At 43.0% G+C, this 13,282-nt stretch overlaps 1 protein-coding gene across 1 annotated transcript; it reads right to left on the reverse strand.

The window, feature by feature from the left end:
* Positions 1-4,612: 4,612 nt before the first annotated feature.
* Positions 4,613-11,183, reverse strand: LOC116678145 (guanylyl cyclase-activating protein 2). Its single transcript, XM_032508198.1, has 4 exons — positions 10,756-11,183; positions 8,148-8,297; positions 7,091-7,187; positions 4,613-6,021 (listed from the first exon to the last, which is right to left on the reverse strand). The coding sequence occupies exons 1-4, from the start codon at positions 10,948-10,950 to the stop codon at positions 5,900-5,902; spliced, it is 564 nt and encodes a 187-aa protein (XP_032364089.1). The 5' UTR covers positions 10,951-11,183; the 3' UTR covers positions 4,613-5,899.
* Positions 11,184-13,282: the final 2,099 nt, after the last annotated feature.

The raw sequence follows: 13,282 nt of genomic DNA on the forward strand, positions 1-13,282 counted from the left end.
TAGGATTTTTGCACACAAAACCCATGTAGTTTCTAAAATACAATGTTTTATATAAAGTACAGGTACCCCCATACATAGTCAAACCCAGCTGTCCGTCATGACGTTCACGCCCTTTTAATAGCGTCAAATAACCAATAAAAAACCAAACTGATCCAAAAAATGAACACTTGATCAAACATCAGCATTATCAGATCTACCTAAAATAACAGAAACCATCTTTGGAAAAAATGTATTTGACTAGTACTTTCATTTTTTTGTTTGGGCCATGTGTAATCCGCTAACATGGAGGGGGGGGGGGGGGGTTTATGACCTTCATCTATTTCCCTTACCATCTCATTCCTCCTGTTACCCATCCAAGTTCAGACCCATCCATCTTCTCAGCCTTTCTCTTACTCAAGCAGGTGCACACCTGTCCCCGATTCTCTACTCCAGGTACCACCCAAGACTTGTAAAAGGCCTGAGACGGGTCCCGCTTAGTCTCCTCTGTCCCAGAACCACCACTAGGTAGCCTATGGTGTGCGTGGTCCTTGCTGAAGAAGCAACTTCCCGATCTGAAAAGTACACGATCCGTTCTGAGCATGTGCAAGATGTTCGCACATGCTCAGATGATGTCATGACGAATGCAGATTTACGACAAGGCACGATCTGTTCCCATGGACAGTTAAAGAAAGTCTGTTCGCCTCCACCGGAAAGCTAACGTTAGTTTAGCTAACAGCTAATTCGGCTAACCGCTAGCTGAGACAGCATGTACGTAAAAGACCTTCAAAAGTTAAAATAACCGGTAAAGTATCTAACAGCTGTTACGTCAGTTCTACTTTACTTGTGCTCATTTAAAATACAATCACTCAGTACTTGTCTTTATTATTAGTGTAAAGTCTTACTTTAGTTTTAGGCTGCTTTTCCCACTGTTTAGTTTGAGTAACGTTATTTTAGGCTGAATCAAGCTGCCAGCTAGCAGTTAGCCAAATTAGCTGTTAGCTAAGCTAGCGTCGTTAGCTTTCCGGTGGAGGCTAACAGCAGACCGCTACTGTGGAACAGATCACGCGGTGTCGTAAATCCTCGAACATCATGATTATCATCACCATCAACACTTTGCACACGCGCAGGACGGATCGTGCAGAGGACGGATCGTGCAGAGGACGGATCGTGCAGAGGCCGGATCGTGCAGAGGCCGGATCGTGCAGAGGCCGGATCGTGCAGAGGACGGATCGTGCAGAGGACGGATCGTGCAGAGGACGGATCGTGTAGAGGACGGATCGTGCAGAGGACGGATCGTGCAGAGGACGGATCGTGTAGAGGACGGATCGTGCAGAGGACGGATCGTGCAGAGGACGGATCGTGCAGAGGACGGATCGTGCAGAGGACGGATCGTGTAGAGGCCGGATCGTGTAGAGGACGGATCGTGTAGAGGCCGGATCGTGTAGAGGCCGGATCGTGTAGAGGACGGATCGTGTAGAGGACGGATCGTGCAGAGGACGGATCGTGTAGAGGACGGATCGTGCAGAGGACGGATCGTGTAGAGGACAGATCGTGCAGAGGACGGATCGTGCAGAGGACGGATCGTGCAGAGGACGGATCGTGCAGAGGACGGATCGTGCAGAGGACGGATCGTGCAGAGGACGGATCGTGTAGAGGACGGATCGTGTAGAGGCCGGATCGTGTAGAGGCCGGATCGTGTAGAAGACGGAGATCGTGTAGAGGCCAGATCGTGCAGAGGACGGATCGTGCAGAGGACGGATCGTGTAGAGGACGGATCGTGTAGAGGACGGATCGTGTAGAGGCCGGATCGTGTAGAGGACGGATCGTGTAGAGGCCGGATCGTGTAGAAGACGGAGATCGTGTAGAGGCCAGATCGTGCAGAGGACGGATCGTTCAGAGGCCGGATCGTGCAGAGGACGGATCGTTCAGAGGCCGGATCGTGCCGAGGACGGATCGTGTAGAGGACGGGTCGTGCAGAGGACGGATCGTGTAGAGGACGGATCGTGTAGAGGCCGGATCGTGTAGAGGACGGATCGTGTAGAGGACGGATCGTGTAGAGGACGGATCGTGTAGAGGCCGGATCGTGTAGAGGACGGATCGTGTAGAGGACGGGTCGTGCAGAGGACGGATCGTGTAGAGGCTGGATCGTGTAGAGCAATGTTGCCCGAGTAACATGCATATCAGTCTTATGTGAATGAGCGTTGTTATTTGCTACGCTGGTCTGTTCAGCTCAGATGCTGTGGGGGGTTTTCACACTGCAGGTAAGCAGGGCCAGTAAGACGCTATTTGAGACAACCTGACACAGTTTTGGATTTCTCATCTCCAGCAGGTGGAGTTCTTCTGCTTAGCTAAGAAAGCATTAGAGGTGTTGATTCAATTTGGCACCACATACTTGTGTGAATCTGGCTTTTTGACTCTAGTGTCCCTGAAAAACAACTACAGAAACAGACTAAATGCTCAGAATGACCTCCGAATGACACTTTCAAAAACCGAACCTAGACTAGATCAGCTGGTTGATATCTTCAACCAGCCACATACATCTCATTAAATTCAAGTCAGCATTATTTTAAAAAATGTTGGTACTGAGGGATGATGGGAGGGGATAAGAAAATGAGTTAAGAAAGGTGTGAGACCCAGAAAGGAGAATAGAGCCCTTTTCTGTTTTTGTTTACTTTTATAATGGAATAAACCTACTTCATATACATTTAAATTCATGGTTTGTTCCGTCTTTTGTCCACAGTTTAAAAATGTAGATGTTACAATGATTCATGGTGTATTTTTGTAAATTTGGGTGCCGGGGAGACGCCAAATTTCTCTTTTGGGTCTTGAGTTGAAAAAGTTTGGGAACCACTGGTGTAGAGGACAGATCGTGTACTGACTGGGTCTTCTCCACTCAACACACTTTAGATTAATCACCTGACCTCCTGCAGCCAATAACATGTAACTACGTTTAAGTCCCCGAGGATTATGTTTTAAGCCTCTTCTGGGTTTAGGATTTCTGACCTGGGTGACACCAGGAGGTAGACTTCTAAAAGACACTGGGTCTAAAAGAAATGAGAGAAAACACCACATGTAGTTTGTATAAAAAGATTTTTAATAATAAAAAAATTCACATCTGAAACAGATAAACCACAAATTAAAGATTGGATTTCACAGCCAAGGATTACGACATCACATGATGCAACGAATGTTTCAAATGATCACGTGCAAAGGAGAATTTATTGAATCATGCAGCAACATACTCACAGATATAGTATATATGTACTAGGTATGTAAGTATGTGTCCTATATATACATACATAGACATACATACATATATTTGAGTACTTAAGTACCGCATTAATATATTGTTACTTTAACATAATTGTCCATTAAAAAAAACGCTGTGAAAGAACTGGCCTGGGAAAACCTTGACGAACTTCAGGCAAATTTGATATTTGCTCCGGGAGTCCGTCTGGCCGAGAGCCCACTTCCAGTTTTTCCAAATCGAGGCACCGATCCCAAGCGCTGAGGTGGGCTTTGGGTAAAGTCCGCCTCAACGGTGACGGTAGCGTAGCGACGGCGAGCAGCTTTTTGTTTACATTCAACATGACGGCCACCGACGTTTGCAAAGCAGATTTTTACCCATCTTAACTCTCATGTTGTCCTCGGGTCAAATTGACCTGTTGTCCTATATCCATGTTGTTTTCAATTCCCCAAAATAACATGATTGATTCCAACGCTCTTTGCCAAGTACAAATCTCTACTTTCATTAATTTTGGGTCTTATTATATTTTATAGCATTGTAAAACAAATGGAAGTGTTGTTGAAATAGTGTTGAGTAAAAGTTGACATATTCCAGTCTGTGATTATCATCAACATCCATTCCTTTAATTTTAGTCTCAATAATTCCTAATTTCTGCTTTTCTAACTCAAACATTAGGTATAAGTTCCTATAAATGAGGTTTATGGACCATAAATTCCAAAAATAACTGTAAAACTAAAGTTAATAAGTTAGTGTTACGTAGTGTTGAAAACGTCAAAAAAAGTGACAAACATTGAAAAAAAAGGAGTGGGTGTTGATTTAAAAAAAAAAATTAAAAACTTTGATACAAAGGGTCAACAAAAGTGTTGATTTTCAATTTTGACGGGAAGACAACACGAGGGTTAAGTCCTGTTCTTGTTTTTTTCCTTTCTTTTTGTTTCTTCTTGTTTTATACACTAAATGTTACTATGGAAATTAGCCCTCGGGCTACAATCTGGCACGTTTACGTGTACTGCTGTACTTGTTCATTAATGTACATTGTCCTGAATTAATAAATTAAATAAAATAAATAAATAATCAATTGAAAGTGGAAATTAAAGGTGCTGCAGGTAGGCTTGTGAAGATCCAGGATTTAGACAAAAGATTTGAACATCGACAACTTGTTGGTCCCTCCCCCCCTTTCTGCTAAAGCCCAAACGGTCTCCTAAGCCCCTCCCCCCACAAGGGAGAATTAATGCGTGTGCATGAGCAGTGATTGACACGCAGTTAGACACCCCCCACCGGCCCTGATTGGTGCATCTGATCAGGGAGCGGTGGATTTTTGCAAATCGCACTACAGGCTGCAGGTGGAGCCAGAGGAGCTGAATTTCATTCATTTTAATTACCTGCTTCATTAAAAATCAGGTACAGGTATTACCCTCGAAGAACTACCAGCGCCCAGTGACTTTTCACAGCTAGGAGATAGATGTGGTTGAGTATGGCAAAGGGTAGGACATGGCTTATTCCCCCCCAATGCACCACAGAGCGCCACAGGAAGTCATTCCTGCCTGTGGCCATCAACCTTTATAACTCATCCTTCTGAGTGTCTGACACACAGACACTTAGTATATATACTACCTACACTTCAGGACCAGCTGAACAGGATGGGAGTGGACCCCTGTCTGGTAAACTGGATCAGAGACTACCTCCCTAACAGGCCACAGTGCGTCAGGCTGAAGGACATCATGTCTGACGCTGTGGTCAGCAGCACTGGAGTCCCCCAGGGCACAGTGCTGAGCCCTCTTCTCTTCACCCTCTTCCCTCCTCAGACTTCTGTTACAACTCGGAGCTGTGTCATGTACAGAAGTACGCAGATGACACAGCCATGGTTGGGTGTTTCAGGGGTGACAGGGAGGAGGAGTATCGGAGTCTAGTGGGGGGACTTTGCTCTCTGGGGTCAAACTCCCTGCAGCTGAACACCTCTAAGACAAAGGAGCTGGTCCAGACCAAGACCGCGACCAGTGATATTTATAGACTTCGTGCAACTGTAACACAGACTTTCCCTTTCGGGGTTAATAAAGTGTTTTGGATTCCCCCCCACATCTTTCCATTAGTGCATGTATGGGACCTGAGCATGTGTGTGTAATTCAGGCCCGTGTGTACTGTGTGTAATAACAACACAGTGTAAACTGTAATTTCCCCTTATTAAGGACTAGTAAATGATACAATAAAGTAAAATTAAATTAAATAAAACAGATATGTTTGAAAGAACGTTAGCAAAAGTCAGAGCATGAACCCTGTTCCATTATTACTGTTTTAGGTATGGAAATTCTGTTTCCTAGTGCAATATAATGTTATTTTATACATATATATACATACATATTATATTTATATATTCATAACTCTATTAACATACAATGTGAACACATCCGATAATGATGAATATAAATACACAGTAATTGCATGTACTGCATTTAACAGCAGACTTTCTCTCAGCATCGTCTCCCCAGACAGAGACCTCGGCTCAGGGCCAGACCACAACCACACAGCGAACCCTCGGCCTTCGGGGCCTGCAGCCATGAAGACCCGCGCCGAGCTCCAGCTCCGAGACACAGGAACCTCAAAATGGAAACCGAAGACGGCACCTCTCTGTCAGCCTAAAATAAAATGAACCCGATGACCCCACTGGGTGAGAGATCAGGGCATCTTGACACAGTTCTGGATGACCCAGCTGCTGGCGTTGACGTCCAACTTCAACAAGCTCATGACCCATTCGTCCTTCTGAGCTCCCTCCATGAACTCAGACAACGTGATCCGACCTGTGAGGGCACAGAAACACAATCCACATGGATGGCTTTATGGCAATAATTACTCAAATGTATACTTAATTGATCCCCAGTAGGGCAACTACAATGTACACTCTGTTTGTTAGTAATCACTACACACAGGCCTGAAATACACACATGCTCAGGACATAATCATGCACAAATGGAGAGATGTCAGAGTGTGTGTGGGGGGGGGGGCTGCCAGCTGGACCAGCACCCTGAGCGGTTGGGGAGGGGGGTATGGTGCCTTGCTCAAGGGAATCCAGCAACAAAATTTCCCCTATGTGGGATGAATAATCTAATCTAATCTAATCAGTGCCCAGGAGGTGAAGCGGCATCTCTCCAACTACCGATCCACTCTCCATACGGGGACTTGAACCCACAACCCTCCGGTTCACAACACAACTCCCTAGAATAAAGATACATGTCCACTGCCAGGTGGCAAGTCTACGCTTCCCCGTCATTGTCTCCGTGTGAGCAGCCGGGCAACGCATTCTTCTAGCTACACGCTGAAAATGGCAAGTTTTGAGATTTTGGATCGTGCAACAGGGCACAGGGTCTGCTTGGGTCTTTCTGGGAAGGATTGTAAAGATCTACAAAGAATATGTTTAGGGTGTTTCCTCTCTAACTGGGACATATTGGGACTGATTGGTGGGATTGCTGTGGATGAAGTACACACGGAGATACGCTGGTACGACACAATGAGGTGTGACCCTGTATCAGCTGATTTAAATAGCTCACGTTACGGTATTGTGTCGACAGTTAACTTCATTTAAAATTATTTGTGGCGTTTTCTTTTCAGAGGTGCTTACAAGTCTGAAACCCATGTAACTTAACCCTTGTGTTGTCTTCCCATCAACCATTAACCACATTTTTGTCACTTTATCAATGTTGTGGGTGCTTTTTTTATGTTTCTGGTGTTTTAGCGCTTATTTCGACGGCCCCATTTTTTTGTGACAATTTTTTTTTTTTTACTGAAAACGTGTCAATTTGAACCAAGGACAACATAAGGGTTAAGGTGACATATTCTTGTTTCCTGTCTTCTAATCGTGTACCTCCTTACCGTCATTATTCTGGTCGACCAGCTCAAAGATCCTGTCACAGATTTCAGCCGGCGTCATGCTGATGTCCGTCTTCTGGAGCTTGATTTTGTAAAGGATCTGTGTGAGATACAGGACACAGTGTGTGATTAAGTACAACTATCTATCACTTCTATTTACCAAAGCCTTTAGTCCAGTGTCCAGTGTGTGATACTGGCAATGGCAGCAGGCACATGTCATACAGGCTCTGTGAAAGATGATATAACCCTAACTAACTAACTAACTAACTAACTAATTACATGGGTCAGTCTTATAGGGTTGCTTTAATCTGTCAATGATCTTCTGGATGAATGGATTAGTTATGTGGTCTATGAAATGTCAGAATAATGTTGAGCGGTGTTTCCCAAAGCACAAGATGACCAAATCAATCACATTATTTTGTCCACAACTCAAAAATATTCAGTTTACTGTCACTGAACTAGAAAATATTCCCATCTAACAAGCTGCAATCAGAGAAGTTTTACTTTTATTTCTTTTAAAAAATGACTCAAACCTATTAATTTAATTGATAACTAATTGACTAAATAATTCATCTTTGCAGCTCTACTGTCTTAAATGAAACGACTGAAGAGACTCCCAAATATGTCCCATAAATTGAGAATTTGAATAGTTTTATTCCCCAAAAATAACAAGGAATACAACATTTTGTTTGTAGGTCATTGTGAGGTCAAATATAGCATATTATCTAATTAGCAACTCAGATCTCATTGACAGTGGGCTAATGTCAGGTCTCTGAAGGTGGAGGCCTACTGGAAAGCACACCTAAGATGTTCGACCCCACAGAGACCGTCCTCTCGTCACCTAACACCCTGCGACCACACAGGCCGTGACCCCCCCCCCAATAAGCCTTGATCTATAATCTGCCTTGAGAGGCTTAGTGTTATAAAACCCAGTGATTTCAGCTGAACACATCCCACTCCACTCCCAACACACTCCTAACCTTTGTATTTATCTCAGAAACAAGCCACAGAAGAGTGATGTTCATTGTGAACAGTGGATTTGTGGAAATGTCTTCCTCACCGTGATGAGCCGTTTCACCTCCTGCCGGTCCAGCTTGCCGTTCCCGTCCTTGTCGTACATCTTGAAGGACCACTTGAGCCTGTCTTCCAGATTCCCCCGTAAGATCAGGTGAAGTGCTGCCACGTACTCGATGAAATCAAGTGTGTTATCCTGTGGGAAAATAACACAAAAGTGGCTGCTAGGAAACAATCTGAGCACGTTGGTGACACAAAGCAGTGTTCACAATGTACCAAAGGTTTAATAAGACACACAATGATGTCCTTTTCTAATAATCGCGCCAAATCACTTGGTCGTTTTTCACAGACTAACAGCTGTGGAAGTTGTGAGAGGTTGTCAAAGGTGATGCAAGGTGATTTGATGTCAACATATTCAGAAATGAGCAAGCTATTCAGATTGCAATCTTGAAATGTGCAGAAACTTTAATTTGCTGTGTTTTATAATATTAAATAAATGTTCTTTTCACTAACTCACAAGAGTGGGATGTTTAATGGCTGTCACGCTCTATAATTAGATTAGATTAGATTAGATTCAACTTTATTGTCATTACACATGTACAGGTACAAGGCAACGAAATGCAGTTTCGGTCTGACCAGAAGTGCAATAGCAGTAAGTGCAGGATATACAATGGTCCTATAAGTGCAAGACATGGATATGTAATGAATAAATATAGGAAAGAATACTATTATAAACAGAGTTTTACAGATGGGTTTGTCCTATGAATACAAAATATAGATAACAAGTATTGTGAGCAAGATTTACAGCTAGGAATTTGGTGGATATTACTATAATTGCAAATTTTTACAGATATGTGCAAATAGCATAATATACTAATGGTTTACAGATTTTACAGGTGAGTATGTACTATGAATATATATATATATATAGGCGGCTATTATTATTGACAGAATTTTTACAGATAGCTATAATAAGTTAGGCTAAAATGAGCAGAATAACAATAATTATAATGATAATAGACGTGATTTGAGATTTCCATATTGAAAAAACAAAAGGTTATTGAAGATTGAAATGGGGGGGAGGGGGAGGGGGGGTATTGCACTTTTATGACGGCCCCCATCTACAACTATACAGACTATCAGTTCTTTTCACTCTAAAAAGCATCTTCATTTTAAGTTGATCAAAACAGTGAAAACGTCTCTTTAACTACTTCACCAACTTAACCTAAAACAGGGGAAATTGAATCTTTGACATGGAGCTATTGAAGGTGGGGAAAACCCACAAATGTCAAACATTACTCAGGTCACTCAGCGCTATTGACAAGATTTTTTCACCTAAACATGCTTCTCCGGGGGAGCAACGTTCCCTGCAGGCTACACTCGCGATTCCTATTCACGGGATTGGCAGGTGGTCTGCCTGGATGTCCTGACTGTGGAGGACGTCGAAGATATTTGGATAATTGGAATTCTGTTGGTGGGGCTCCTGATCATCGGCCTTGGGGTCTCGCTGACCTATCGTAAAATTGGTAAGACAGCCGCCAGCAAATTCACCCACCAGCTGTCTGGGGAACTTAAAGAGTGCCTACATGGAGTGATTGAGAGGATGAAGGTTTTACATCTAAGGGCTGACCAGTCCTGTGAACTGTCTCGTAACATCTCAGACCGGACCACGGAAGCGCAGAAGGGGATTGAAACCAACAGGGCCCAGTCGGTGGAGTTGCTTCGTGTGACCACCGGACTGGCAGAGAAGGTGGATGGACTGCAAAAATCACTACGTGATATGGATGCTCGTATGACGCTGAGGTCGGTGACAACTGATTGATGGACATTGATTCGTACAAATTCCACCGAGTCACCCTAAATTTGGATTGAAATTGATCAAACCCCCCCCCCCCCCCCACCTTCTGCCCGAAGCGGGAAAACAATTTGCAGCTGACATTCTATCCTGTCCCTTGCACTGGCTTATCTCTCCAAGGTCACGCAAATGAACTGAACTTTTATCAACACAGACAGTCTGATGCGCTACATTTACACACACAACTCATTCTCATACACACACCATACACCACCCCCCCGAACCAGCCCCCAATCCGTCTGACTGCCTCGTTTCTTTCTTTCTTGTGTTTCCACCTCACGTCCATGGTCAAGGCCGGGCTGAACTGAGCTGTTTTTCAACGACCCACACAGTTTGTGTCTCCCACGCACTCACATCCACAGACACCATACACCAATTATTCCTTCATGTATGTAGTCTTGTGCATTATATTATGTCTTGTATTATCCTGCTGTCTGCATATATCCTTTTCAGAGTGCATGTAGCGGCGCTTTTACTAGCTGCGGCTCGGAGGCTCTCTAAACTCTCTAAACTATTTCGTTGCATTGTACCTGTACATGTGTGATGACAATAAAGTTGAATCTAATCTAATCTAATCTAATTAAACTAACTTCACCCCAGGTTAGATAAGAAAGGGTCACCAGAGGAACAGGGGATTGGTTCATGGTTGGTTCACGCTGGTACATCACGCTACTAATTAAAACAGATGAGAGAGACTTTGTTCAGAGATTTGTCTCAGAGTGAAACAGATTCACAACGGTTGCACTTGCAATGGAGCTACAAATCTACTTCTGAAATGAGAAATTGCTGCATATTTTACCTTATTTGTGTCGAAGGAGTTGAATATTGTCTCAATGTAGAGGGACTCCTCTGCAGACCTGTTCGGGACCCCGAAGATCCTCTTGAACTCGTGTAAATGCAACGCACCGCTCGGACACTCCTTCATGAAAGTTAAGCACAATTCCTGAATTTGTGCCAAATCCACCTGCTCACCGTGGCTCTCTTCCTGTCCCATTGTGCCTTTGATTCCTTTGAGGAAAAACGCAAAAAACAGTGTGGATCCAACGGTCTGCAGGGCGCCTAGGCATGGACTCAAACTGAAGAGCTGGGAACGAGTGTGCAGCTTCTCACTGAGCAGGCGGAGGGTGCCAGTCAATCCTATTAACTCCGTAATTACTTGACCTTTAGCCAACAAGGTGCCATGAAGGCACCACAAAATGGCTAAACTGTTGTCACCAAGCGCCAAAAACAGTGATGACGGTGGTGTCTACTCAATCATAGAACAGCCAGGGTCAATCAAACCACCTGGCTTTGGTATCAACTGGACACAGTCAATAGAGTACAGATACAGATACAATAATATAGATACAGTCTGACTTCTACTTTTCCTTCTTTCTATGGATGATCAGACGACTCAGAGATGTAACTGTATAATACACATTTTGCAGTTTATTTCATTTTTACACATGTGTATTCACTGATCCATTCTCTCTTTTCCCTAAGAAACATTTCCAGTGTTAATGAAATCCACTGCTCTTTCATTCCACTAGATGGTCCAGTTCCAGCTCACCCAGTGGGAGCGTGCGCCCCATGTGGGCTGGGTCCTTTGCAGCGGCCCGGGTTCGGGTCCCACCTGCGGCCGTTTGCAGCATGTCCCCCCCCCCCCCCTTTCCTGTCTGTCCACTGTCACTATCAAATGAAGGGAAGTGAGGTCAGCAGGGGTGAATATCAGCATGAAAAATACAAAGGTTTTTCTTTGGGGACATAATTTTGACGTATTCACTTCTTTTTTTGACTGATAATTAACACATAAATTATACTTTAGACTACTTTAAATTTTACAATTTACACTCTGTTTGTTAGTAACTGTGATAACCTATAACCGTCTTTTGTCAGTTTTGGGGATCCACAAACGTTTTTGTTTCAGGGTAAGGTTAGCAGGGGTGGCTATCAGCATGACAAATACAAAGGTTTTCCTTTGGGGACATCATTTTGATGTTTTCGGTTCTTTTTTAAACTGATAACTGTGATAACCTGTTAATCTCCATCTGAATCTCACATTACGTTATACTTCGCACATCTATAACATGATGTAGTCTCAGAGATATTCCCACTCAGTGTCTAACTTGCAAAGATACATTTTAAATCTGGCAACATTTAAGTTTTACATTTACATTGCATCATTTACAGTCATTTAGCTTTTATCCAAAGCAACTTCCAATTTGGTGCTTTCAAACTTGAAGTTGCAAACTCCAGACAACAAGTAGTAAGTATAAGTAATTAATTAAACAAAACTACAAAGAGCCATTTGAAAGTGCAGAGAACATAGTTAAAATTCCTAAAATATCTGCACTTTCAAATGGCTCTTTGTAGTTTTGCTTGTTTAATTACTTGCAGTTACTACTAGTTGTCTGGAGTTTGCACCTTCCAGCGTCCAGCTGTCCTTTTTCTTGTAAAATGATGATATCCAAAAGGTAATTTGGTGATTTGACCACTCACCTAACATCAAATCCCAAACAGTAATTCCCCCATGTGTTGTTGTCCCAGCAGTTACACTTACTTATGAGTGTTAACTAAATGATGAAATTAAATAAACTACACTCAGCTGATCACTGGGCTCCTTAATTAGTTTGGTTTAAGGTTGCACAGGGAGAGCATGGTGAGAAAAAAAGGATTACAGGTAATAATCTCAGCCAGAGGAACATGAGAACTTAATGAGGAACTTAATGCTAAACTGAGTTCGACGTTACACAATCCCGTTACAGCAACAGCATCAGGGACGTTTCAGTCTTCAGAAGCTGTTGATGTGCAACCGTTACGTAATCATTTAAATAATTTTAGATTTAAAATGTCATTCCACAATTTAGTCAGGCAGTTTTTTTATTACAGTGTGTGTGTGTGTGTGTGTGTGTGTGTGTGTGTGTGTGTGTGTGTGTGTGTGTGTGTGTGTGTGTGTGTGTGTGTGTGTGCGTGTGTGTGTGTGTACATTGTGTAAATGTATGATCTCATCCTGGATGAAGCTGTGGCTCCCTCTGGTGGAGCAAAGATGAACTGATTTTAGAAAACAAAGATAAGAAAGAGTTGATATAAAGTCTGTATTTTATTATTTATATATTATATATTTATTTATGTGACAAGTTCAAGTAGAAAATATAAAAACAAAAATACAATTCTTCATTTTTACCAGTAGTCATTTGTCATTGTTATATTTCATTTCAAAGAGACTATTTTCACAAAGAAGCTGGGAGTGAAGCGCTAAACACACACACACACACACACACACACACACACACACACACACACACATGCACACACACACACACACACACACACACACACACACACAG

This window comes from Etheostoma spectabile, unplaced genomic scaffold (assembly GCF_008692095.1).
Source record: "Etheostoma spectabile isolate EspeVRDwgs_2016 unplaced genomic scaffold, UIUC_Espe_1.0 scaffold00006502, whole genome shotgun sequence".
NCBI lineage: Eukaryota > Metazoa > Chordata > Actinopteri > Perciformes > Percidae > Etheostoma > Etheostoma spectabile.

Coding starts and splice junctions, on each gene's coding strand:
- LOC116678145 (XM_032508198.1), bottom strand. CDS start 10,950: ATGGGACAGGAAGAGAGCCACGGTGAGCAGGTGGATTTGGCACAAATT. Junction 7,188..8,147: donor AGGTGAAACGGCTCATCACG/GTGAGGAAGACA, acceptor TATCTCACACAG/ATCCTTTACAAAATCAAGCT. Junction 6,022..7,090: donor GGTCGACCAGAATAATGACG/GTAAGGAGGTAC, acceptor GTGCCCTCACAG/GTCGGATCACGTTGTCTGAG.